Consider the following 27,192-nt stretch of genomic DNA (forward strand, 5'->3'; position numbering starts at 1 on the left):
GTGTAGGCTGCGTTTCCAGGTGCCGTGCATCGTACGTCAGAGGCGACGGCGCCGCCGGCGCGCCAAGGAAGCACAGGTGCAGGCCTAGGAATCCGGCGCAGCTGGCGGCGGGGAGGCGTGCCTCTTCCCGCAAGCGGTCAGCCTCAAGAGGGCGTTCCCGCTCCAAGGGCCGCTCCGGCAGCCGAGTGCGCTCCCGCTCCAGGGCAGAGTATGCTCCCGCTCCCGGGGGCGCTCGCGCTCAAGAGTTTGAGTCCAGTAGTCGCCTATTTTCGCGAAGAAGGTTAAATTGCACACTAAGACTGCAAAAAAAGGTAACGCAGGGATATCTGCAAGAGCATTGGAAGAAACGACAACAAATCACAGCGTTAAAGCAGGAGAACGCGGAACTTAAGGAGTCACTGCGAAAGCTTAAGGCACAGTTTGAGCTCTTTCGGAACTCGCGGAGTGGTCACGGTGGCACGTCTATCATTCCTAGGCAGGCAGGTGGGCAGGCTAAGCGCAAAGCTCCCCCCCCCCCCTACGGTGATTGAAAATGTCGCGGCTCAGATGGAAGAGTCACCCGGGCCCGCACCTAAGCTCGCGTCTGGTGATCGTACGGCGATAGAAGACTCCCTCAATCAAATCAGGGAGGCCTTAAGAATTTAGTCCGAGGCTACCAAACACTAGGCCGGGACCATTAGCTCTTTTACCTCGTCGGTTACGATCAGGTAAGGTGCGAAAGTGACAAACCTCAACAAGCCGTAACTTACGATCAGTAAGATCCAGATGGTACAGCAGGACCAGGAGTCAGCAGCGAGCCATCTCGTCGCGATAAAGGGGATGCTAAGTAGAGTCAAAATAGCGGGTGAAGCAGAAAAAATAATCATATGGCAGTACAATTGCGCCAGCTTTCATAGGCTTTAGGCTGCGCTGCGGCAGTTTGTCAAAGCACAAATGATTAGGCCGCACGTCCTGCTCCTGCAGGAAACCCTCTGCGAAGTGGCATCTTTCTCTGGGTACCGCGTGGTTACAGTGAAAGGTGAGCATGGCAGGGGGATCGCCGCAATGATTAGAAAGGGCATCTCCTTTCAGGAACATGAGATTAGAATTAGTAATGCAGACAATCGAACCAGTATAGAGGCGCGGTTGGTCGAGATTATGCCCAGTGTGAAAATCAGAACTTATTCATGCTCAATATTTATAGTCCCCCTTCGTCTCGGAGGCAGTGCTTACACGCCTTCAAGCAGGACAGCAACTATCGCCGGTAATAGACCCCTGCTAGTGGTTGGAGATTTTAATGCCCAACACACGGCCCTAATGCCCGACACACGGTGTAATAGGCAAACGGTAAAGAGGGCTAACCTAGTCAAGGCGGCTGGCAATTTCGCACTCACGCTAGTGTCGGATTCGCTATTTCCCACGAGGATAGCCAATTCGGTCTTGAGGGACACGATGCCAAACCTCAGCTTCGTCAGAAATGCGGAGACAACTTGGGCAAATCTGCAGGAAAATTTAGGAAGTGGCTCTCTCGGTCAAAATCAGGACTGCCCCGTCTAGGATTTACAAATACGTGGACTGGGACCTATTCAGGGAGATACGAGCCGCTGACGAACTAGAGTACGATACGTTGAGTGAACTGTTTCGAAAGGGTGTAGAGAAGGCCACCAAATAAATCCTCACGGAGCTAAAGGTTCCCGGTATTGATGCACGCTTGGCGCACCTCCTAGAGGCCAAACGGTGCTTGTTGGAAAGATGGATAACGCAGAGGCTCAGGAAGAAGGTCACCGAACATAACCGGAGCATAGAAGAGAACTATGCAGAGCTTAACAGACCGCAATGGGGTGAAGCTTGTTCGGCAGCGGACGGGAGGATGCGCACGGGGGGAAAGTGGACTCTCCTAAAACACTTGGTAGATGACGGTCAGACGAAAGGCAACCAGCGATTAGCTATTGATAGACTTAATTCACAAGCAGAAGGAGGAGAGTCATACCGAAGTGTCCCTTCTCATAGAATTGGCCTTTAAATATACCTTCCGGTGGGTCCAAGCGAACACAGCAGCTCCCTACGGTACGAAGGCGCGATCGCTCTGGTTCTCGATGCCCCTTTCTTGGAAGCGGAGGTAAAGGAGGTCCTATACAGCTTTAATGGCAACCAGCTCCCGGCCCCAACGGCATAACGAACAGGCTCTTGAGGAACTTGGATGATAAGTCTGTCAGCGTTATCGTCAGGGAAATAGAGTTTGAGAAGGGGGCATAGTCCCGGAATTATGCAAGCAGGCGACGATAATTTTCATCCCCAAACCCGGAAAATTGCCTAGCCTGGATAATCTCCGCCCAATTTCACTCACCTCATGTTTAAGCAAAGTGGCAGAACACGCTATATATAATATAATCACCAGGCACATAGAGCATAAGGAGTTGTTCCCGTACAACATATGGTTGGATTTAGTCCTTCACTCTCCGCTTAGGATGTAATGCTTCTGCTCAAGACTCAGGTTATTGACAATAGAAGCAGGAATGTGAGAAGCATATTGCCCTTAGATTTGTCGAAGGCGTGCGATACAGTGGCTGACGACTTTATTCTCAAGGAGATCTCTGCGCTAAACCTGAGGGGTAGATTCTTTACCTTTGTGGAATCCTTCCTCAGGGGCAGGGCGGCGGCTATCAGATTAGGACAATCGAAATCAATAATTTGAGCTCGTACGTAGAGGTACTCCTCAGGGTGTGGTAATTTCCCCCCTTCTATTCAACATTGCGATGCACAGGCTTTCCAAGAGATTATCAGCTGTACCGAATGTGGAACACGCGCTCTACGCTGACTATATAACAATTTGGTACCCGGGAGGTTCGGAGGCGGCCGTCGAGTAGGCGCTCCAGGAAGCCTTAGACGTTACTCAGTCCTTCCTTGACGGAACGGCACTTAAGCTCTCCCCGAATAAATGCGAACTTTTACTGTACAGGCCGTCGAGACAGGGACGAGGGTTAACACCTCTACATCAGATTCCTATTAATGTTTATTTGAGGAATGGTCAGAAGATCCCCAGGGTCGACTCGATCAGAATCCTCGGGCTGCTGCTTGACTCCAGGGGCTGTAATGCCAAGACCAATGCTCGCCTCACGTCCAAAACTGAAAACATTCTTCGACTGATCATGAGAGTCTCTAACAAGAAAGGAGGGAGTGGTGAGGACAACCTGCTTAGAGCGCATCACACATTCCTCATAAGCCACGTCAATTATGTTGTTTCAGCCTTTCATTGGATAAAAACGGAGAGGGACAAGCTTGACACCCTGATGCGGAAAAGCATCAAGAAAGCGTTGGGCATCCCGATAACAGTAAGCACGGAGAAACTCGTGCAGTTGGGGGTGCACAACACTAACCGTCTGCACAGGTTGTGATGCTTTCGGGCTCTCGGGCAGGCCGACGTCTTCTGGAGGCAGCGGGTCTTCGACCTAGCTTCAATCGGGAGGAGATGACGTTAAGGTCAGAGGTGCGTATACGTCGTTGATGCATTTCCTAGAAACGTACATCCGCAGCACAATAAGGGAAGGCGAGTAGCACGAGCTAAGGCGTTTTTAGAGAACACTTCAGGCATTGAATCCTTTGTAGATGCCACCCAGTATGGTTGCGCGGGTAAATTCACAGTCTCTGCGCTTAACGCCAGGGGTGACCTTTTCCCCGCGACTTCAGTAAGGACTAACATGGTCGATGTGGCTGAGCAGGTTGCCATCGCAATCGCGATGCTTGATCCCAAACGATAGATTATTTACACGGACTCCCGCGTGGCGGTCAGGGCCTTCGTCTCGGGCCTCGTAGCAAAAGAAGCGACAATGCTTCTAAAAAATAAATAAGATACAGACTCTGTCCACCACATTACTTGGTTGCCAGCTCACATGGGAGACGACGTGTTGCAGGGTCGCCTGAACCTCAATCAGAGTGCTCACCGCTGTGCGCGAGAACTCACGCGCCGCGACGGGGGTGGGACCTCTGCGGGTTCGGAGACTATTGGGCATAGTTACCCTCTCCTTACATTCCATGAAATTACGGCACGTTACAGAAGAGCGGCGAAGTTTTTCACCTCCCACTCCCAAATTGAGTAGAGCACAGTCCCGTACGCTCAGGATGCTTCAGATGGGTTCGTACCCACCGAGAGGCTTCCTGAGTAGACTCCACACAGAGACAGATCCTCATTGCCCGGACTGCGGGGAATAATTCTGTACTTTAGCCCACATGCTCTGACAGTGCCCTGTGTTACATGGCTTCAGCAACAGAGAGGATTGGGAGAAGGCCATCACGAGCACTAAACAGGAAGACCAGTCCAAGGCTGTCCAGAAGGCCGTGAGAGAGCAGAGGCATGGCCTCCCGGCTCCAACATGGGATTAGACAACAGCTAGCCAAAGGTCCTCTCTGGGGCTCCAATGGCTGGCTCCTCGGGACCTTAATAAGGTTCCTTGTCTGTCTGTCATGTTTGTATGTATTTGGGGTAAAAAGTCGAAAAAAAGGAAAGAACTGCTCATAATCAAGTATTCTATAACAGTGATCTCATCCTAAGCATGAAATCGAGGACAATAACCATTGCGCGCGAGGAAAAATTGCGCTTCATTAACTTTTCAATTAAATATATGCACCTTCAGACCATCAATCCTTAATAGCAGTCATGAAAGCTAAAATTCTTATACAAATTCACATGTCCAAAACCTAGCCATATGGCTTCTGGTAGGCGATATACAACGCACCTTAACGTCATGTCGAATTGTTCGGGAGTATTTTCAAGTCGTCGGGCACCTTCGCCAATTTGCATTACTTAGGACAAACGACAGCACTTCCAGCGCCGCTGAGTTGGCCCTCTCATATGGCAGTTCTTCTGCGCGATGACTTTTGTGCGCGCATCCTCATAGTGTATATATATCTATCCCTTCTTCCTGTCCTCATCATAATCTTTCATCACTCTTTTTTGTCCCCTTTCCTTTTTCCCCTGTGCAGAGTAGCAGGCCAGAGCATGCTAGCTCAGGCCGACCTCTCTGCCTTTCTAATAAATTATCTCTCCTCCTCTCCTCGTGAGGTGGACAGTAATCGCAAGTCATGTTTACTCTAAAGCGTGATATGCGTGCAAGCTGCGTTCACTCGCTTAGCTTGCACGAGTCAAGTCGCCTGTGCTGCTACTCGTTGTGTGGCCTGATGTAGCGAGTAGCAAGCACGCCAGGCAACCGAGCGAGCCGGAACGTGAGTGAAAAGTCGGAACGCCGCGATGTCCTGCTCCCAATCAGCTTCTGCGTCAAAACGTCACAGCACAGTCATCTCCTGAGAACTAAGCCAAATAATTTCCAGAATGGTTGCGCAGCAATTCTGGTAATTAATCAAGCACCAAGTAGCCCCAGCAACGTGTCTTAATAAACTCATCCGAAACTGGTTGTAGAAAAGATACTATAATAAACCATTTAGGATGCTCTACGGCTTTTTCAGTATTTCTAGGGTTTCGTCCGGTACGTTTGTTTAACGCAAGAAATGGAAAGTCGGAAAAATAATGTCCGTGCTCTTTTAATCACCATTCTTGTGCGCAATTAGCAAGATGCTTTAGTGTCCGTGTGAACGCTTATCCGTGCCTAACGTGGTCGACGATTTATCCGTGCCAATGTGGATCTTAGTGATGTGTTTTGAACCGGAAAACACGATTCCGTGTCTTCACTTGGCCGCCATTGCTGACGCAAGCCTTGCATATGCGATATCTTAGAAAACTTTGTCGCGCGAAAGGGCTAACACCGATCCAAGGCACTTACGCCTGACGGCATATATAAGATGCAGTTTAAGGAGCATTAGGAGGTGATATATTCCAGACGAATACGGAATGCATGAGCGAGACTTGAGCAAAATGCGTTGTTCGAGAAACTGATTGCCTAACGTTTCACTCGTCCATATGTATATCTCATTTCCACGCTGCTGCGAGACACTAAATAAAAATATTAAGCCATTGATCGAATACCAAAAATATCTTATTGTATGGAGAGGCTTATTGGTGAACTAGATAAGATGCAAGAATGAGAGAGGTGGCGACTCCACCTTCATTTTCCCACACTAGCTCCACGTGACCTCGTGAATTTTTAACAGCGTCTTTAGGGCACTATACTAGTCAGGAAACGTTCAAGAACGCAGCGGCAAGTGCCCCTCAAAAGAAACACGTTACACATGCACTATCAACTCATCTCGTCTATTGACCTTTCTCGCGCAAAAGTTCGTTCTCGAGAAACGAGATGGCGCTTTCGGGGCGCGCCGCTAAAGCCCCTTCGCGCCGCATGTTGCCTCAGCGAAAGCTCACGAATACGAAACCATTACCGCTTCTGCCCTGTTTCTGTGCGATCAACTGTCCGAAATGCAACTGGGTTTTCGCTCACGCACTGTGCTCCATTCATGCTGCAAAATGTGGAGCGGTGGATTGAAGGCGTGTGCAGTGGTTGGCTGCAAAAATAGTGACTATCATATTAAGGATTGGAATGAATATGTGTGACCAAGTTCACGGACCGTTGCTACATACGGACAACCTGTGTTGCCGGCCCTTCTCGATGCACGACTTTCCTCGTGGATAAAACAAAAATACACTCATCCATCAGCGTTGTATAGCTATAACCTCCAAAGAAAGGACTTCAACAGCAAGCGTGAGTATACCGCTCGTGATACAATGACAAAGGGAGTAGCGCCGCATCCTCGCATAGTAAGTTTTGCACACGTTATCTATACACATCTACCCCAACTCGCACGCAAACTTACGCCCACTCTATCGCCAACGTATTAAGAATATGTAAATGGGCGCACAGTTACAGGAGTATGCGGATACAATACAGGAGTATGCGAGCTACTAGCGATAATACATACTTGCTACAAGCTATTACAAAGTACAGAACAGCCACGTTCCAAGCCTTGCGTGCTGCAAGAACAAATATATTGCAACTGAGCACACCCGCGAGCGATTAGGCAGAAAACAAACATATAGTGACCGCATTGACGAACTTCACTGAGTCAGAAACGTGACCAGGCGCTGCTTCAAGGTATTTGCCAAATAAAGAACGAAGAGCAAAACATGCTGATTGCCTGATTCTTATTCAATTTATAAGGTTTCCTGAGCCGCACCCGGCGTCGTACATCCATTGTAAACAAGGAGGCAGCTGAGGCAAGCAATGGACGCTTCACCACGTGATCAAAAATGGCAGCGCCCACGGGATCGCCGCGAAAAGGATCAATATATTGTTGCCCAGTGCATGGATATATGGCGTTGCGCTGCTGCGCTCTATGTCATGGTTTCAATCCGGGCCGTGGTGGCCGCATTTCGAGGGTGTCGAAATGCAAAAACGTTCATGTAGTTCGATTCGATTCGCGTTAAAGAATGCCAAGGGGTCAAAATTAATCCGGAGTCATCCACTACGGCGTGCTTGGTAATTAGATCATAGTTATGCCACATAAAACACCAAAATTTAATTAATTTTGTGCGTCTATATAGTCCTCCTCTGCTCTATTATTCTTTGCATCCATGTCACCACCTTAACTCTCCTCGGACGCTTCCTTGCCAAGAAACCGCTTGTCCTGCTGGGGGAGGTTTTTGTGCGTCAGGTGAGTGACAGGTCTGTGAAGGGATCAATCGGTCCATTCAGTTTTTCCTGGTATATCTTGACAGTGGCGTGCACCGCATATAGGCCTAAAAGGGGTGAGGGGAGAGAAAGTGTTGGTGAGGAAAAAAACTTTCGATCAATCAAATGTTTATTTTCCGTCCACATATAAATACATGAGCACAATGTCAGCGAAATCCTTCGCATAATCCCTTTTCAAACGACCCGTTTGTGCGGCGAGCTGTCTTCTTCGTCTCCGCACTTAAAAGATTTTGGCTGTTCGTGCGTGCGATGTGTGAACACGGCGCATTCATTGTTTCTGAACAGGGCTCCTCGATCCTCTTCGTGCGCGTGACATTTGTAAGAGAGCTATTTCTTGAAGCACGGAATAGTAAATGGTGGACGCATCACGCCCTTTCATTTTTTTTTTCAGAGAAGTCTTTTTCTGCATTCTTGAATTGTCACTGGCCAACGTTATTTATCAATAGACAACCGGCCTACATTGTATCCTAAATAAACCGAAGTCTCCGCTAGTAATCAGCCCCTTTCAGGCTCGAAAATTTAAATATAGTATGAAGTAACATTTCGCCAGCATAATCAGATTCACCGTTTCATTTTGGCGTCCCATCAAACTGGCGGTACGAGCATACGGCCGTCCTCTGAAGACAGTGACTCACAGTGGTAACCACACTTCGCCACACGAGGTTCCGGCGCAAAGGAGCCAGTGACGAAATTTGAGAAAGCGTCTTTATTACGATTACATTTTAATAAACATCAACTGTCTGCCTTGGCCTTGCCGTGTGCTGAAGAGATCGTGAAACCGTAATGCCGGGTTCTAGGAGTGCCACCTAAACTTTTTGACAAATCCCGAAACTGCAATGAGAGCGAAAGTTGCAAGAACGCAAGCTTTACTGGCCCTTCGAAAAATGCATCTCAGGGACTCGAAGTGGCCACAATCACAACGTATACGTAGCTGTTCGTGAGCAACGACTATGCGCAGCGGTGCGCCAAGAAAACTCGACGTCCACGCTGTATTGCCGTCACGCCGAGAAGTATAGCACGGAGCCAAAGGTCTGAGCGACGCTTTGTCTTTTTTTTTTTTTTTAAACATAAGTGCGCGAATACGTACGGCCGTATTATACTTGTCACGAAGGATGTTTCCACATGCGTAATCTTAATGCGGTAACTTTCCCTCGTCTTCTAAGAAAAAACAAAAACAAAAAAAAAACAAAAAAAACCTTGCAACTAAAATTGCGCTTTTAACACGCCGCTGTGGTTGAACAGAAGCTCATAAGATGTCGCGGCCACCGACGCTGCGGCTCACGGCCAATTCTTTATCGAGAGTGGTTCTTTGCAGTAAGTTACAGAAATACCCACTTTTCAAATTCTCTCTGCGCGCACATATTCTTTCTTTCACACTTCTTTCTGCGGGAAGGAATTTACGTTTTCTGTGTGATTTGGTCCTACGAAAACAAAAAGAACGCTGGTAACGGAGGCATCAGGACAGCACTTGAGATTACACAGAACCTCGTTATAACCAAGGCGGTCCGTGGGTTGGAGCTGCCAAGGCCGGAGCGTAGCGTAGTGTTTGATGTACGACATCGGCTGTCCCCGATCTTATGCACCTCCAGCAACGGTGACCTCGGAGATGCTCCAACCACGGATCAGTCTATTTTCCAGCTATGGTGTCGCCGTTGTTCCTTTGGTATCCTGGAGGTGCCGCCAAAGTACACTAACTAAATAAGTACACATTGTACTTGCTCAAATTATCGCTTCACTCGCGGCCTGGCAGATGATACTTGTTTTCAGGTGCTGTCCTGAGAAATCCGTTCACAGGTATTATTTTTGCTTTCGCATGCTGAGTGATCTCATAAAACCAAAGCGCACAGTGAACGCAAGTTTCTTCCCGCAGAAATAAGAGCGAAAGGAAGAAGACGCGTGCGTAAGAGAGCGCACTTTCTGTAACGTACTGCGAAGAACCGCTTCCCTCATTATCACAGTAACACGCAAGGCTCGACAACGTCACATAAGCTTCGGGAGACTTGCGGCCCACCGCATGCTGGCGCCACTTGATGACTGACTCGTCGACTTGACTACCACGGAAACCTGGCACGCTTCTGTCTCACGGCACCAGGCGTCGTTTGTCAATTATGCCACTCGCGTCAACGGTACGTTCCCTGCTCTGCGGAGATTACGAGTACGTACGTCCACTTAGCAAGCGCGCTTTTGCTGTTGCCTCAGTCGGCAAACCCTGATCTGTGGTCATAATATCGCGCACCTTACAGAGCTCTCGTTTTGCGCTACGACAGTCTGAGCCGCTCGAGTTTTGCTGACGCACATCACTCATTTATTATTACGGTGCGATACATCCTTTCAATTTCACCAGTACGAAAGTCACGGAGATATACATGACACATCAACAGCGAGCTAGCACCGCTACCGGTATTCTAGGCGTTCCAGCGAAGGCGCTTTCTCCTATAGGGCGTCCTGAAACGGTCGAGTGAAAGGCGTGCGTACGAAAGCAACACACAGCTGGAGCACAAAGTGAATCTTTTTTTCTTCGTAGTATACACGCGCTTCACGCTTTCATTTTCCCAGCAAAACGACAAGTTCCTTTTCAGTCAAGCCTTGCATGCAGATCGCATTTGAATATTTATTGTCTGATACCACGCCCGACAGTGTGGCCGCTTTGACCGAAAGCACCATCAAGTGAGCAGGACTTTTTTTAACGCACCTCTGAGGCAGCTCAACCACGTGAGCACCTTGCGGCACATTACTTAACACGTCTCCGGCACCTCAGGAGTGGCTACATGAAAACACAAAGGGCGAATGCCATTCTCCAAGCTTGTGACCGCTGTCGCCGCGGCACCAGTGCTTTCTAGCGACCGTTTCAGGAACCCTTTACACACCTCGAACAAGTTCATCCAATGATAGGCCACACAGTCACCACGTAGTGCAAGCGCCCCAGTGCACCACGGCTTGCCGCCCAGTCCCGCGGCAACATTAAGCGGGATTAATTAAGCTCGAGGGCGGTCAAGGCACAGCGCGGGACGTATACGTACGGTGTACGACTCCACGGTGTTCACGGCAAAAGTAACACAACGAGCTGTCTTCTTCGCCCACGGCCCGATCCAGACGGGCCCGACATTGCCTGGAGCCAGGTTCGCAAAGCGTTTCTCATGAAAAGCGGTTTTTGAGTGAGGGCCGCTCATACACGCCAACCATTCGGAGTAGTTGATGGGGTCTGTACGTGCGGACGACCTGGTCCCTGGATCGACGGAAGCCGCGGCGAAGTGCCCGCTTAGCACGTGAAGCGGTCATATTTCTGCACTCTGGTGGGCCGGAGTGTGACAGCGCGGTACGACAACGCCACGGGCGCAGCCCTGCGACCGTAGTTAGCGCGCACCACAGAACGCAGCGCAATGATGGAGGGCCAGTCTGATTGTCTGGACGGCTGAAACGGCCTAGATGAAGCGGTTCAGGGCCGCGTACAGGTCCGCCAGCAGGCGCAGCAGGACTGCCGACGAGGGCCTCTGCTCCGGGTCCGCGCGCCAACAAGTGTCCATCACCAGGTACCTGCAACAGCGGTCGTCGGAAAGGTTCGCATGTCTCCATTCACTTGCAGTCCTTATCGCAGCCCTTAGTCAAAAGAGACCTGCATGGCTCAATGCAGTTGTCCTATGTAGATTTATACGCTGCTCCCTAACAGCGTTCTCATTGCGAAGAACGTCTGATGACTTTGTACGCCGTGGATCGCACACATATGCGCTGTTCATATATTAACAGGTGACGTCACATTCTCCTTAGCGCTACGCCCGCTCCGAGCCCCGCGAACCCGTACCTTGCTATGATGTCTGCTCTCATTACTTACAATTGAACGAGGCGTTTATCAAGACTTGCAATGCACAGGGACTATACGTGTGCGAAGTTTCACCCTGGTATCTAAATTCGTATGTTTGAATCAATCGTTCAGAAATCGTTAACTCGCTTCCACGCTGTACGGGGTCACTTGCTAGGTAATTATATCAGCTTTTGTATCCATTTGTTCTCGTTTCCCACGGCTCATTTCGGAAAAACACTTTCTAGCCGGTCCGCTTAGGCTTATATACGTCCACAATTAGGTCCACAATTAGGCTTCAACGATCGCTTCCAAATCGCACACTTCTATGCTACACGTGATCACTCGCTCGTAATTCATGGCGGTTTTAGTGATCAGTGCTTCGTTTCTCAGCTAGCTCGTCTCGCAGTACATTTCTACTGGCAGCGCTCAATCTGCACACATTGTACTACTGCAATGTGCAAAGACTGGGCAAAGTTACAGCTTTGCTACCCCGATTCCCGTCTGTCGCATTTATTTGAAATAATTAAGCAAATTGGGAAGGCTATATGCGCACTGGACTGACACGGAAGTGGTGCAAAACTCGTATTAACTGCTGACGCAATAGAAAAGAAAAAGAAATCGGCAGAGACACTTAAGACTGCTTACGTGTGTGAATGCGAAGGCATTATGCCGTTCGTAGACCTATAGGAACGTCATGAGCACGCTCAGTTTGTACACTCATGACGTGCCGCCACCTCCTCCCCCTTGTCTGCGCCGTCACTTGCCCTATGACGCACGCACTTGGCCACACCTTTAGTCAGCCAAATGGCTGCGACGTGACGTGTGCAATGACGCACGCACTAGGCACACCTTTAGTCATCCAGAACCGTGGAACCGCCGCTGCATCGGAGAAGCGTGCTCGTCTCGCACCCCGGAGGCCCGGGTTCGATTCCCACGATGAAGGAAATGCACCAAATTTTCTTTTGAAAGCCATCAATTTACACTGCTTACAGGAACCTCCCTGAGAAATTTGACGTCAATCCGTGCATTTTTGACGTGTTTTTACTATTTGCGCCGTCGGTCATTTTTGGTACTATCATTCGGTCACGCCGACTACGGCGGATTTGCGTAATGGGGCATATCATGCTTTCGCATTAAAAAAAAAGGATACACTGGGCAACAAGGCCGATTCATTGAACCCGATGACAAGGTTTAGCGTTGCGCTGACGCTCCCGTTCTAAAAATGCGCGAGGAAGACACGTTGACGTGACACAGCACGTGGCGCAACTGCTGCAGCGCAGCAGAGACAGTGCCCCGACAGCTATTAGGCGTCTCACAACGCTGGCATGATGAAACGCGCCGCCACCGGCGTCTTCCTCAACATGCGCGAGACGATACGTTGAAGAAAACCGTTAGCGTTCGTAACTTGAAGTCTGTCCGTTCCCGCTCAGACCGTCGTGTGCATCACGGTGCACAGCTGCTCGTTCAGCGGGAACGCCAGCGTCTGTGCACGCAGCGCTCATGCCAACAGTGGGAGGCACAACGCTGGCCTCGCTCTGCTGCAGAGACAACTGAGCGGAGCGGGAAGGCGCCTCCGCTTTTATTCCTCGTTTTTGCAGCCAAACGCACTGTACGTGCGTTGCGTCTTTGGAAACCACCTAACCCTCCACGCGCGGGCCGCGCATGCTCCGTCGATAGCTTGACATCACGGCGGCGGCGCGAATGCACCTCGAGTGTCCACAAAGTTGCTATCGCAATAAAAGGAAAGAAAAAAAAAAAACAACAACAACAACAAGGTTGCGCAATTAAAGCACGTTTACGTGTTACGTGTGCTTCACCTCATAGCTTAGCATTTTTCTGTAGAGTACCCTTTACAGGAAAAGGGGCGAAAAAAAAGTTAACGCAGGGTAACGCGTGCCTGCCAACTCTCCCGACTTATCCGGGAGGCTCCCGAATTCAGACCAATCCTATTGATTGTGCGGACGCGGCCATAAATATGCCAAACAACTGCGCAAACTTCACCGCGAAAAAGAAACCCGAGGACACCTAAGCACTTTATTTATGAGCTGTGAATGCGAAAGCATTAATGTGCAATTGAACGCCGCTGAGCGTTTCTTGCAATTGAACGCCACTGAACGGCGCAGCCGCACGGGCCCTGTATTGAAAGCGATCTGCGATGGGGACAGAGTGCGCCGAGTGCTGATAGCTTACTGTGCGCTGTGTTCTCGCCGCTTAGTTTGCGTTGAAGCGAGAGGCAGCACGAAGGTCAATTCGCTCGCCGCTACTGCCGCGCTTCCTCAGTCCAGCGTTTTGATAGCGAATGTTCGCGCTCATCGAGGGAGCTGTGTTGGTGTGCTTGTGCGCGCGTGACACCATGCTTGTTAAGTTAATAAGCGAATGCTTACAAGTTTATACGGCCGATAAAACTACTATCCTTACTTTGTATAGCTGTCTACTAATTTGCTATTACAATCGATGCTTCGCCTTAAGATACCGGGGCCGTTGTAACGGGACATAGTACGTGTTCCTTAATACGTGTTCCGCGCACTCGCCGTCTCCGGTCACAGCACGCAGTATGAGAACCGAGAAGTGTAATAATGTAATAACTGTACTGACAACCATTAAGAGATGTTTCTGACGCTGCTGATGCACAGAAAAAAAAATGAAAAATACTTATTTTTATTTTATTTTGCACTCCCTGGTCGTGCGCGCAGCGCATGGCATAACGTGAGCGGTGCGCAAAGCGTTGCGTCGCGCTTGAACCGAGAGCTCCACAACGTAGAGGAAGACATTAATCATATCCCGGAAAGGCACAGCCAATAGGTGGTCAACCAATAAACATAAATTAAAGTTTAATTTCTGGAGTGTCTGATTTAAACCCTGTCTTTGTTTTAGAGAAAAGATGGTTTAATAACCAACATTGCTGCCACCTATCCATGCGAAAAAAAATTAATCTCTCAAAAGGTCACCGTCGCGAGAGTTTACGAAAGAGCGCCCGTCTCTACACGAAGACGACGCGAAAGCGTCGTCAGAGGTCAACTCACAGTGGGTCGGGGCAGTTGACGGGCTGCGCGAGCCGGTACCCTTGCTCCAGCTGCTCGCCCACCTCGAACGGGTCGAGCTCGGCGTACGGCTGCTGCGCCAGCGTCATGAGCTCCCACAGCGCCACGCCAAACATCCAGATGTCGGAGGAGGGCGAGAAGAGGCCCCGCTCGAGGCTCTCGAGTGCGAGCCACTTGACGGGCCGGTTCTCCCCATCGCCCAGGCAGTGGTAGTCGTCCGGAAACAGGTCCCGCGACAGGGCATTGTCGGTCAGCTTCACGTGCAGCCGGTCGTCCACACTGCGGCCAACATTTTTTTACGCTTGGTCGGTTAAAGGGCAAATGGAAGGCTCCATGATGATGAGTGGCCCTTCGTAATGAGCGCGGAACGGAGGTCAAGCACTAGCAGCTACCGACAACAAACGCGTTCTCGCGTTTTTATCATTAACACACTTTACTTAAATTATGTAAATTCGTCTCCGCGAGGGTTCGACACGAGGCTGGCCACTGCCAACGCACGGTCTGGTCGGCGGGAGAAGAGCGGTGGTCGAAAAATACCAGTGGGTGGGCGCACACTGAAGTGCGGTATTTAAACTGAATTTGTACATTAGTCTAGCGGAATGCCACAGATGTGAGCCCACGGTTAACCGAGTCCTGGTATGTCAGAAAAGATGCAAAAACGTAAAGTGTGCTTCAAGTTCCCACGCTAGCTTTTCGTGGCGGCGTTAGATTTGAACAGAAAGCCTATCGACAACGCGTTGCATTCTAACGAAACCAAAGATACAATCTAATAAGTTGTAATAACTTTTCTTGAACAAATGCGGCCGCAACATGCGCAAATACATATTGTAATCTGTAATGTCATAAGACGTCACTGTGCTTCGGGCGCGAAATTAAAAAAAAAAAGAAAAACAGAAAAGGAAAACAGAAGCTTTGGTTTTCATTTTCTCCGTAATAACCAGTAATTTTTCGCCATGTAAATGCAAATCGAAACTGCGAGAAATATACATCACTTATTATATCAACTTAATTTTTCTATTTTTGTGTGCCTTTAAGTTCACCGACGTCGCGTAGTTACAGCTGAGGAGCACTGACAGAAAAGTCCTGACGGGAGCGAATGCCTTCCGCAATAACGACGAACTTATCTGGATGCCTGCTCATTTTAAATTACCGGCAGAAGTGATGGACCCTGCAGCCTTCCGCAGTGCGCATTAACGGATGAGAATTTCTAAACGTCAGAGACACACAAGTTTGTTCGATTGATTGATTTTTAACGTTCCATGCACCTGGGAACGGAATCAAAGAAGCCACAGTGGAAGATGGCGATGAAATTTGATCACCTCAGGCAAAACATGCGCAGATATCTATTTACACAAGCGTTGTCGCACTTCACCCTCATCGGAATACAGCCGCCTCGGCCGGGACTCAAACCCGCGACTATGTTATGACTATGCGCTCAGCAGCGGAGCGCCATACCCATGAGCCACCGCGCGGCAGGCAGATACACACACACGAGAAGGCAGGTGACAAGGAGCGCTCACTTGCAGCATTTTGTAGTCACCGTGGAAGAAGCAAAATTTGAATGTGACGCAGGTCTTCTATAATCTTGCCTGCGTGTCATGTTTCAAGAGTTAATTGCTTGCCAACTGGCGCAAGATATGCGAGACTTACACGCAGTTCCGGGTCCCCACGTCTCGGTGCACGAAGGCCCGTTTGTGCAGGTACTGCAACCCTTCAGCCATCTGGATAGCCATGTCCACCAAGTCCTGAGTGACCAGCACCTGCGCGAAGCCACACGTCCACCAGCGCGTTTCAGTGGTTGCTTCTACCGGAAGCGCTGTAGTCATTGAAATAAACTTGTATGTTAGATTGCAATAAAAGAAATCAAACGGCCACGGTCACATTTGCAATGACCTGTGAACTCGATTAGTCAAGCACCCTCATTACGAAGGAACAAAGCGGGAGCGCGTAAGAGTCCTAGCATGTTTACAATGTTGGCAGAAGGCTATAAAATACTGCAAGGAATTCACTGTGCAGCACGGGAAAGAGTGGACAAACAGGCAGAGCGGACGACCGATTTTAGATCTGTTTTAGTTTGCAAGTCGCACGAGAAAGCGGCCCCAGTTCCTTTCCATTCCTGTTCCGGGGATGCTATCCGTAATAAGGCTCCTATAGCCATCGAGAAGCAGCTTTCAGCACATGCTTTCAGCGTTCGCTTTCGCTCTTCGTCGAGCAGCTTGTCGATCTGATCGCTCCTTAGTTAGCGATGTAATTAAGCGTTTCGTTATACGTTATGTCGCATAATCTTTTCCTGGGCCCCTCTCCACTGCTGGTCAAGCTCCAGACCGCTGGGCCAACTTTTCCCCTATGTGGTCCCGGGTGCCCGACTTGTAATAACAGACAGTGTCGTCTGGTATATGTGCAGTCGGCTCTGCGTGCAGCATCTGCACAGAATGTCGCACGTGAGCAACCTGCGTTGTCTTTATTATGCAGGAGCACAAAAAAAAAAAAAAACATTACATATCAGCCTCCCGCAGCTTCTCTATAGGCGTATTTTACAGTCTCAAATGTCAACACTGCGTTCCGGCTCGTTTTCTTTTTCTGTCTAAAAAAAATTCGTTCACGGGCTAGTTTGTGCACTGTTCTTGAAACCCCACCTAAGTCGTTTGTATTCCTTTATGTCCGATCCGTTTGCACTGCATAAACTCAGTTTGCATTTGTTGTGTCCACCAAATTTTCTGATTATGAGGAGCTTACGCCGATAGCAACTACGAACCTTCGGAATTGCTTGATGACGGTTTTGGGTAAGGGCACGTGGTGAGGCGATGGGATTTCGCGTACTATTACATCCGCTCTTATTTCTTATCTCCACCTTGGTTAGTTTGTTTTTGGAAAGAAAGAAATTACGTACTCGTGACAACACTGAGGCGTGCGCCACACAGTGCTATACGAGAAGCAGTGTGGCCTGAATTTCCGAGCACGAGAAGCTCGCCCGTAAGTGGTAACGAATGTATTGGCACCGAACCTCGGCAAAACGTGCGGAAATCATCCACGAAAGTGCTTCCAAACATAATTTTCGTTGAATTAGTTAAATACAACAGTCTCCCGAACCCGACGTCCACGTAACTTGATTCACTAAACCTGCAGCTGCTTATGCAGGACAGCGAAGCTCACCACAGGAATAACGCGAGTCAACACCAAGCTGAGTGCTGGCACGAAGTGAACATTGTACAAAATATCTTATTCCCCGAGTCTGCACAGTGCGTATTTGAGAGCCGCACACTCCTGGCGCATAAACATTGCTCGCGCTGCAAACAATCCTCGCCCCAGTGAGCCGGAATTTTGACTGACAGAATGGTGCAACTGAGTACATATATACGTTGTATCTTTGGGCGAGTCGGCAATCCATGAATAAAAAAAAAAAAAAGAGTCGGCAACAAGGTCAGAAAGACAGCATAGGTGCCGCGTTGTTAGCGCACGTGTTGTCTTCTTGACGTTGTCCCAGTCTCTTCTTTTTTGTACGCTAAAATTTTTTTTTGGAATTCACTGAGTCATCTGTTCTTCAATCAATCAATCAATCAATCAATCAATCAATCACAATCAATCAATCATGTACACTTTTCAAACTTAATCACGGCAGAATGTATGGGTATGCATTCTGCTCAAGCCACACATACTTATTAATATAAATGTACATGAAATTCAATGGTTTCATTATAGAGCCTTTGACACCTATAACAATTGCTGCAACACCTCAGGTAGGACATACGTATATATTGTCGGCAAAACATGCCGAAGGTATCCAAAGAAGCGTACTTAAAGAGAGAGAAGAAGAAGCGATGAAGGGAGGTTAACTGTCTTCAGCTCGTATACCTGGTCGGCCTGCTTGAGGAATCGCTTGAGGTTGCCGGCGTTCATGTACGGGTAGAGCAGCAGGGGCTGGCCGTCGCATGCGGCTCCCACCACCGACAGCACGTTGGCGTGGTTCATGCCCAGCAGGGACAGGCCCTCGCGCACCGCCAGTGCAGCCTGCGCCGCCGACGCCTCGCCTGCATGCGGTATAGACACGGTGGTGCAGCTATATACATATATGGTGCAGCGCCAGTACACGATGGAAAGTGTATAAATTCGTCCCACGTTTGCCCATGTAATTTCGTTCTGAAGTTATTAAGGAGAATGGATCAGGCGTCGAAACATTGACCGTCATTATATTGGTGCCAATTATGGCACCAAAATACATGGTGCCACAACTGATGGTCGAACACACGACCCTTGGTGTTAATTAAGACAAAGTTAATTAAGGCACAGCTAATTAAGGTAGAGTTAATTTAGGCACTCGCACTTTTGACCTTTGGTGGGAGTCAAACCCACGACCTTTGGTGTTAAGGCGAAGTTCATTAAGACACAGCTAATTAAGATCGAGTTAATTAAGGCACTCGAACCCACTACATTTGGCGGGAGAAAACAAGTAATAGGAAGTAACAAAGCATTCGAATGAGAATGTCAAGTAATTTAATGAATGTCTCGTGAGCGCGCAGACTTTCGCCTTTATCCTCTTTAATTAGCGTTATGCTAAAGTGACTCAACTTTTTCAATTATTCAAATCATCAGTAAGTAGTATATGAGCATATGCTTTTGTACGATGTGACACGGCTTGCTTTAGAAAGCACATCGCTGCTTCTTTGATTGTCATTGTTATTATTAGATTCGCCAGAAACGACGTTTTAATCTGTCCCTTGATCTCCTTGATGAGTCCACCCTGTGATTATCCCTTCACTTACCGGTGACGGTCTTGATGAGCACATTTTGTTCAGCGCCCACTTCAGCCCAATCTTCTACCAAGAGGCCGTGGAAGATTTGGCCGAACGTGCCTGCACCGTGTGGGAAAAGATACGAGCAGCTTTTACTACTTCGTCACCGCAAAATACCGTCCAACATGCGAGCCGACTCTCAGCCCAGATCTGATAAACGCTAACATCGCTCCAACAGTGAAAATTTTCGTTGGTCCCCAATTGACCGCTTTCATACCACTCACGGGGCCGACTCCGCAGTCGCAGGTAGCTGCTGGATATTTTTATGGCAACCGTTATATCTCAATACGCTACAAGATCAACTCGACGGGCAAAAGATTGGTGTCATTTACTTCTCAACAGGAACTTTCTTAAAGAGTGCAGATTCCGCTTTCCTCTGTAGAACAGTCTGTCAGGACTTTACCTTTGTTTCACACTCCTTTACCAGAAAGGCGCATTGGTTTTTGGACATGAAAATGCAGGCAATTTATCTGGTGCCATTCTCTACTTGAAGTTCGAATCAATTCTGTAAGACGACTGTAGTGACATCTTAACCTTTAGCCCATAGAAGACACATTAAAGAATGCTCTACAAGCCGCGACATTTTCGCTTTTGAGGATGGAATTCTAGTCACCGACTTTGACGTCGAGTTAAAGAAACTTTGTGAGATTCGTTGTCATATGGAACGAAGACAGACGTACAAAGTCCGTTCATAATTTGAAACTGGCCAGACGTGGGGAAAAGGAGAAATAAATGCAGCGTCCTATAGATAAGCTGACATTTAAATAATGGGTGTCTTGCTTAGAGCCTCTGAATCTCCAAAAGTTTTTGTTTCAGATATAGATAACTGTTCATGGTCCGCCTGCATTCCTTGGATAGCGCCACCTATTTAATTATCCTGCTCTTGATAAGCAATGCAGAGATATTGACGTCGCTGATGCTTTTTCTAGGAGAACTGCTGGCGAACCAAGCTCCGCTGAAAAATAGACGCCCGGCAACTCGCCGATTTCACGTGTTCCCGTTTACACCTGCCCTTTTTCTATGGACACTATCGATGCTGCGCTTGCGTTATGGAAGCGTTCGTCATCGCCAGGTCCGGATGGCATAGTAAACTTACCGTTCTTTGTGTAACATTGGTGATTGGGATCGGAAGGTACTCCTGCGCTTGTACAATGTAAGGATTCTTCTCACTGGATTATATTCCTTTCAGACCCCTTCATTCTCCACTTCCCCTCTCCGCCATTCTCGCTTAAGTTTTGTAGCTTCCTGCGCTGGTTTTTATCAAGCCTTCCCACTTTTTGTCAACCTGTGTAAATCACAGCATATCACAATAAATCTGAGTTGAAAGTTAGAGCTTGTACTTGTATGCTGTCTCGTTTGCTGCTTCGCACTATACGGCTTTGCAAAAAGTAGTTTACTCCTCTCGTATGAGAAGTATGCCAACTGCACGCACGTATTTACCGATTGCACGACTAGTTGACCAGTTCTTGCAGCGATATGGTTATACCAACAAAGGGTTATTCCGACAATTCATTAACACCCGAGAGAGTATTGTAGAACGGGCCGTCTTTTACGACACAAAGCTGGTTTTGCAATGTATGCAGTAGTTCATCAACCATGGATCTCACGGGTTGTTGATAAAGAAAAATCGCAGAATTCCTGAACTTTAACATCACACGAAAAAAAAAAGGGTCATGAGATATCCTTTTATGATTGCCTGGCCATCGCAGTATACCACTGAATATGATCACGCAGACAAGGCTGCTCGAAAATCGCGTTAAGAAGACCGCTGCGGCCCGATTACACTACTTATATATAGAGCGCACTCCGCGACGCATGCAGTTTCGCCATCTGGAGCCCGCACTGTCATTATCTGAGTTAAAAACTCAAAATGTAAGGCGCACTAGACTGTACGAACTAAACGCTACGCTACACCTCCATGCTCCTCAACGACGTGAAGCAAGGATTGCGTTGGAGCGCGTTTGATATTTTGCAAATCATGAAGAGTTTCTGAAAGCATCGCGAGCACGACTATAACGCAGACTCGCACACGTATCCGCTGAAGACAATGAAAGTGTCGTGCTAAAAGAGAAAATTTCAGAGCGTGCAAGGCATGGACTGGACACAGTCAGTAAATGCAGAAACGCAGCGCTTCGTGCGTATACACGCACTCCCGACTATGCAACACTAAATAGTCCTTGCTTAAGCATGAGCTTATGCTATTAGGACCGGACATTGAAGAAATTGGTAACGATCCATGCTGCACCAGTACAACTTAACCAACAAGACACCACACTTGCCTAACGTGCACCGACACCAACCCTCCACCCCTTTCTCGCTGGCCAAGGGGTGGGGGGCTTATACGATAACCTTCTCACGCACTTCTCTCACCATCTTGTAAGTGTCAAGACATGCGTACGTAATGACCCGTTCCAATTACATCATGGTAATCGGCTAAAGTCGTCCATGTGAGGCTTCTTGCAGAAGAGGGGCTCACCCTGGTGGAGCTTTTCCAGGAACGTTACTTTTCTCCTGTCCACGTGGATCTCCGCCAGCCTCTGGGTGAAGTCTGAATGAACTGTATCGGGCTCCCCGCCTGTGTGCATCAGAAGGTACATCTTTCAGTGTGGGGCTTTTCACCAGAAACGCTACACGCGCAGTCGCAATCATGGCGGACCGGTTCGGAGCCGCGAAAACGTTTGAGTTTGGTTGAGTGACCGCAACGTCAGCGCTCCCTTTCCGCCAAAACACAATTGGATACCAGCTTCTGTGGAATTTCCAGCTACGCGAGCTTCGTTCAGGTTTTCTCGGTGCTGAGGATGCTAGCGAAAAGCGTTAAAAAAAGTTAGCCTAGCTTGCACTAGCCGATGAATTCGCCACACGTCGCGAATCCGAGAAAACACGAGTAGGCCGTTCACTAAATTCAGCAAAGAGGAAAACAAGCGCCCCTTTCACAACGAGAAAGCTGCAGGTGGGACAAAAGACGTGCCCACCGATAATTCAGGACGGATTAATACCGCAGTGAAAGTCGAAAAAAAAAAAAAGAATTAGCGTACTATAGCTTGCACTTGAGGCCCAATGCTAAAGAGGCATGATAAACTTTTTAAAGCGCAAACAAGAGACAAGGCACAAAAGGAGGGTCACACACAGGACAGGCGCCTGTCCTGTGCCTGACCCTTCTTTTGTGCCTTGTCTCTTGTTTGCGCTTTAGAAAGTTTATCAAGTATGCACCAACTAGGCCCAGAGACAGTTCTAAGCTAAAGAGGCAGCGGAGCTCATAGGCACCTAGCTAGTCCTGGCTTTAGGGCTAAGCTAAACACTACCAAGTCATCCCCCAGCATTTTCCCCAGAATTTATTGATGGATTATCGATTAGCTATTGATTGGCTATCGATTGGCTATCGCAAGGTATTGGCCACGTATTTGGGCTAGGCTAATCACTACCAAGTCATTCCCAGCATTTCCCGGAATTAATGATTATTGATTGATTATCGATTAGCTATTGATTGACTATCGATTGGCTATCGGTGACTAAGCTTAGCTAGACTTATCCAGGCTCAGCTTCGCTAGTTCACAGGGGTATGTGCCATTGCGCTTGGACGCTTTCTGCACTACCGCCAGGATCGGCCCACATTTTTTTGTGGTCGACTAACGGAATAACGGCCGGCTGAAACAGCTCCGCTGTTAAAAGCTTGGCGAAGGGTTATACACGCATTTCTGTAAAAGCCTTCCAATATGCATATATAGAGGCATAGTTAGTGGAGAAAAACAAAAAGACATTATATGCAGCCAATAAAATACTAAGCGAGAAAACCTAGTGCTAATCTCTGTATATTACCGCAATAAATTCAGCGGAGCGAGGTTGATAAAAAAAGAAAGTTGACAGGTGCCTTCTGGACCTTATCGCTTTCGGGGAGGTCACTTTCATCACGCATTGATTGGCTATGCCAGCGGAAGACCATACGACGAAATTGAACGGCACGCCGTACTTCTCATATCATCAGGTGATTCTTCCATCAATAACATGTGCTGTTTGGTGGCCGATATTTCCGGCCTCTCAGTTCCTTTCACACGTTACCTGTGTTCAACGTAGCATTATCTGTTACTGGCGTTTACCGAACCACACGAACCGCAGCATTACAAATGCTAGCTAACTCTTGAGTCTTTACGGAAGACCTCATCGTTTTGTGGCGTACATACTCTTTCGTCCAAGAGAAAAATTTCGGTTCCGCTTTTCCATATCATCAAAATTCCAGTCCCTCGCCGTTTTCACCTCTTTCATAGATGCGTAGATCTCTTTTTAATATAGTTTCCGCTTGTAATAAATTAATTGCAGACAGGTCGACATGGTATGACACATTTAAAATAAAGATGGTGCACATATCGGTTCTGAACGTTTCCAATATAGTATAGCGGTTTTTAATACATTTTGACCGTTTGGGGCTCCCACAATTGTGCACAAGAACACTGTTACGGTACAAGAGCGTATTTGCTTTCTTCGGAATGCAACCGCCACCACTGGGAATCAACCCAGCGATTGGGAACTTGGCTTTAGAACGCTATTTACTATAGAGTCACCGCAGCGCCTGAGATACCATAAGAAAATGGTAGTACTATATAGCATGTCGATCACTCCAAAAGTGTAGGTGGAAAAAAAAATCTGCCATTGGGCTTGATAACAAGCCCTCTTCGCCTAACGAGGATGCATGTGAATATATGAGTTTGTATGTACGGCTCTCTTTTTAACAACGTTCCTTCCTGAGTGCGGTCTCCGTGCGCTCGATCCTTTCACGAGAGTGAACGCGGGAATCGCCACTGACCAGACCCCGAGGGTGGTCGCACGGCAGGAGGCGAGTGGTCCCTGCGTGGGCCGAGGTCGTCCCGGTGTGCACCCAGCATCCAAGGAGGACCGCACGAAAGCGGCCGACCGTCGGGTGAAGACCAAGTCTGCCACGAGGGCTCCTCGATTGGGGCGTCCCTGCTGGAATAGAAGCATCATGAAACATCGGTTTCAGCGCACAAATAAACACGGACGAGAACAGAAAGACAACGCCGGTATGAAACATCGTCCCAGGGCACAAAGGCACCATCACTATTTCCGAGCACTATAAACCAGACCAAAATGGGAAACGCGACTCGAAGTGCCGGTATGAATCATTTGCTCGTATTGTCAACCGTACTTTCAAAGGCACGACGGACTTAACGACGCAATCTCCTATGTGTTTGCTATACAGGGGAACGATGTTGAGAACAACCCGGAATGACTGCCCCGATTTTGCGAGGGGACGCCTGTTCCCGGTCTCTTTGGAAATTTTCCGCGGCTCCTGTGCACCTTGTACGTAACGCGCCCGAGTGACATCCGTTGCGTCAGTGTGCATGAACGCGCAACCACTTACAGTCAACACTCTCAAATCAACACTTTCGAAATTGAAACGATGATCTCACTGACTAATGTTACAGTGTAGAGGACCTGAATTACGCGCGTACAAAATTTCAAGCGTAAATATTTAGCCGTTTATTTAGAGCAACGATTCCAAAATTTATTTGACTACTCGAAGAAGGCGTATTAGAGGCTCTGACGGCGGCATGTGGGAAATGTTTTATGACACACCCTGTTTAGCTAACATATTCACGTTTCTCCAGCATGTACCCCCAAACGCACACCTGATTTTTACCAAGTTTATTTAGATATGCCCAGCATAGTTGCGAAACGGCAGGTTTTCAGTCCCCCGACAAGCATCGGAAACAACAGCAATTAGCACAAATATAGCACAGTTAGTGTGGACATTGCGTGTTATATATGCTGATGACACTACGCTATCTCGTAGACAAAACGGTTCCCTCCCTAACATCAAAGTTAAACCCTGTACTAAATGAAGTTGTTAACTTGTGCAAAAATAACTAATAACTAACTATAAACCCTTCTAAAAATAAATTCATGATTTTCAGATCTTTTCAAAAGCCGCTATTTACTCCGGTAGTTCTGGCGCTATATGTCCTGATATTATCTCTGCTTGTGACTCAGTTTCATTTTGGTTTGCATATGATGGACGTCAAGAAAAAAAAGACTGCTTTGGGTATTCGTGCATTAAAAATAAAGCTAGGCCATATTTTTCGACTAATGCATTGTTATGTCTCTATTTTTCCTTCATCCACAGTCATTTAAACTACGGTATAGCTACCTGCGGGAACATTTCATCGACGCAACACACATTGAACCAGGCAATCCATATCATTACCTTCCGTCCTCGCCTTTCTAATGATCTTGCATTACTCAGACAATACAGAATTTTATCTCTTAGGAAGTTATTTCAATTTAATTGTAGCTGCTTGTTTTTAAAAAGAATTAAATAGTCAACTACCTTTGGAACTTATTAACAACCACTTATTAGAAAACACTAACTGTACGCGTTTCGCGTCAGAAGGAATTTTATTATTACCGCGAGTTCGCACTATACTTACGGAATAAAAACCTTGTACTTTACAGCAATCTCATTCTCGAACTCTTTGCCACCCAACCTAAAGTCGTTGTCTAACCTTTACACATTTAAAAAGCTTTGATATGTTTCAATATGTCATCTTGGTCTTTTTATTATGTCCAGCCCTTATTAACTTGTATTATTATGTGATGTTTTTTTCGTTTTATGCATTCATCGCTGTGTTTTTTATTATAACTATGATTTTGTTGTGTTTTGTTGTAGCTACTGCTTCATAAGTGTTACTTTTGTTTTCTTGTAACTTATCCATCTATTTGTAATCCTTGTATTTTTCATCAAGGGTCCCCCTACAGTCTTCGGGCTATGGGACCCTAGTCTTTAAAATTATTTTTACATGATCTGTACCGTTACTCTTACGCTAATAAATTCTGAAAATTCTAATAATTTGCTACGGCACTCCGAAATTTCTACAACCGTATAATTGATCCAAAGTGTTTTTGCCTAAGACACAATTTATTATTACCAAGCTTGATCTCGATACGATCGGTAGCTCTGGAACGAAGCGCTCTTGAAGATCTCACAGAGCTGAGACAGCAATGAACAGAGATTGCGTAACTTACCATAACACCCCCAATTATCGCACGCACTTCTAACATTGCTCTCAACATGATCAAGATCCCTTTAATACGTCACAGTGTTAATTATTTTTATTGGTTCTATAAATGAACTTCCGTCGGCATTTTGCGCGGACATTCTGCAGCACATCTAGCCGCAAAAGCAGCGTCGCTGTAGTAAGAGCAGGATCCCATCATGTATTTTTACGCTATCTGGGCGTACAACGACTTGGGCAGACGTCGAAACGAAGCATAACAGGTGGTGGAGCTAAAGTAAGCGCTTGCCTGACTGTAATATGGTATGCGCAGCTACAGGTGACCTCTAGCGAGCGCTGAGCGAAATACTATAGGGATTGCCGGGGCAATGTGGTTTCAGGCTCGGTAATTATTTTGCGCATCCCATTTCAAATACAGGCTTCCGTGGACTGAGTTTAATTTTGGGTACATATGATTTTCTTCTCGGCCTGCGACTGATCGTGCTCACTACTTACACGTGCGCCATCATACTCAGCTAGAGAACAACCCATACAACAGTTGCCGATGTAACAGCGCTAAGATGGCTCGACGTCGGCGCACATCTGGGTGCGCACAGGATTTCCATTACGCACTTCCCATAGGAGAGGCATTCAAAAGATTGTAAGGCGCAGTAGTACTCACGAAGCGATGAAGCGGGCATTCATGACGCTCTGATTTTTCTTTTTTCTTCTTTTGGCTTTCCGAAGAGAGTCAGAATAACCACTAAAAAAGGTTGTTGAGCAAAAAGAAAAAGAAATTGACTCGCCATCACGGCCCTGCGACAGTGGATGTCTAGCAAAGCTGTTGAAAACCGCCACTACAACTGCTTTAGAGTAATTCTTTAGAGTAATGGTAGTAATGATAATTTTGGCAGCACGCCACCGCTGGTCGTATTGCCGTTTGTT

The 27,192-nt window shown here is 47.7% G+C and overlaps 1 protein-coding gene across 1 annotated transcript in view; it reads right to left on the reverse strand.

Annotated features, from left to right (window-relative positions):
• Window positions 1-8,795: 8,795 nt before the first annotated feature.
• LOC119440764 (tyrosine-protein kinase RYK-like) overlaps window positions 8,796-27,192 on the reverse strand; it is a 35,623-nt gene continuing 17,226 nt past the window's right edge. The window contains exons 5-11 of the mRNA XM_037705644.2: window positions 24,042-24,202; window positions 21,720-21,818; window positions 19,214-19,303; window positions 18,306-18,481; window positions 16,104-16,213; window positions 14,436-14,732; window positions 8,796-11,147 (exon numbers count right to left, since the gene is read on the reverse strand). Coding sequence (XP_037561572.1) covers window positions 11,036-11,147; window positions 14,436-14,732; window positions 16,104-16,213; window positions 18,306-18,481; window positions 19,214-19,303; window positions 21,720-21,818; window positions 24,042-24,202 — 1,045 coding nt within the window. The 3' untranslated portion in view covers window positions 8,796-11,035. The remainder of the gene's footprint in view (window positions 11,148-14,435; window positions 14,733-16,103; window positions 16,214-18,305; window positions 18,482-19,213; window positions 19,304-21,719; window positions 21,819-24,041; window positions 24,203-27,192) is intronic.

Source organism: Dermacentor silvarum, chromosome 2 (assembly GCF_013339745.2).
Source record: "Dermacentor silvarum isolate Dsil-2018 chromosome 2, BIME_Dsil_1.4, whole genome shotgun sequence".
Taxonomy (NCBI): domain Eukaryota; kingdom Metazoa; phylum Arthropoda; class Arachnida; order Ixodida; family Ixodidae; genus Dermacentor; species Dermacentor silvarum.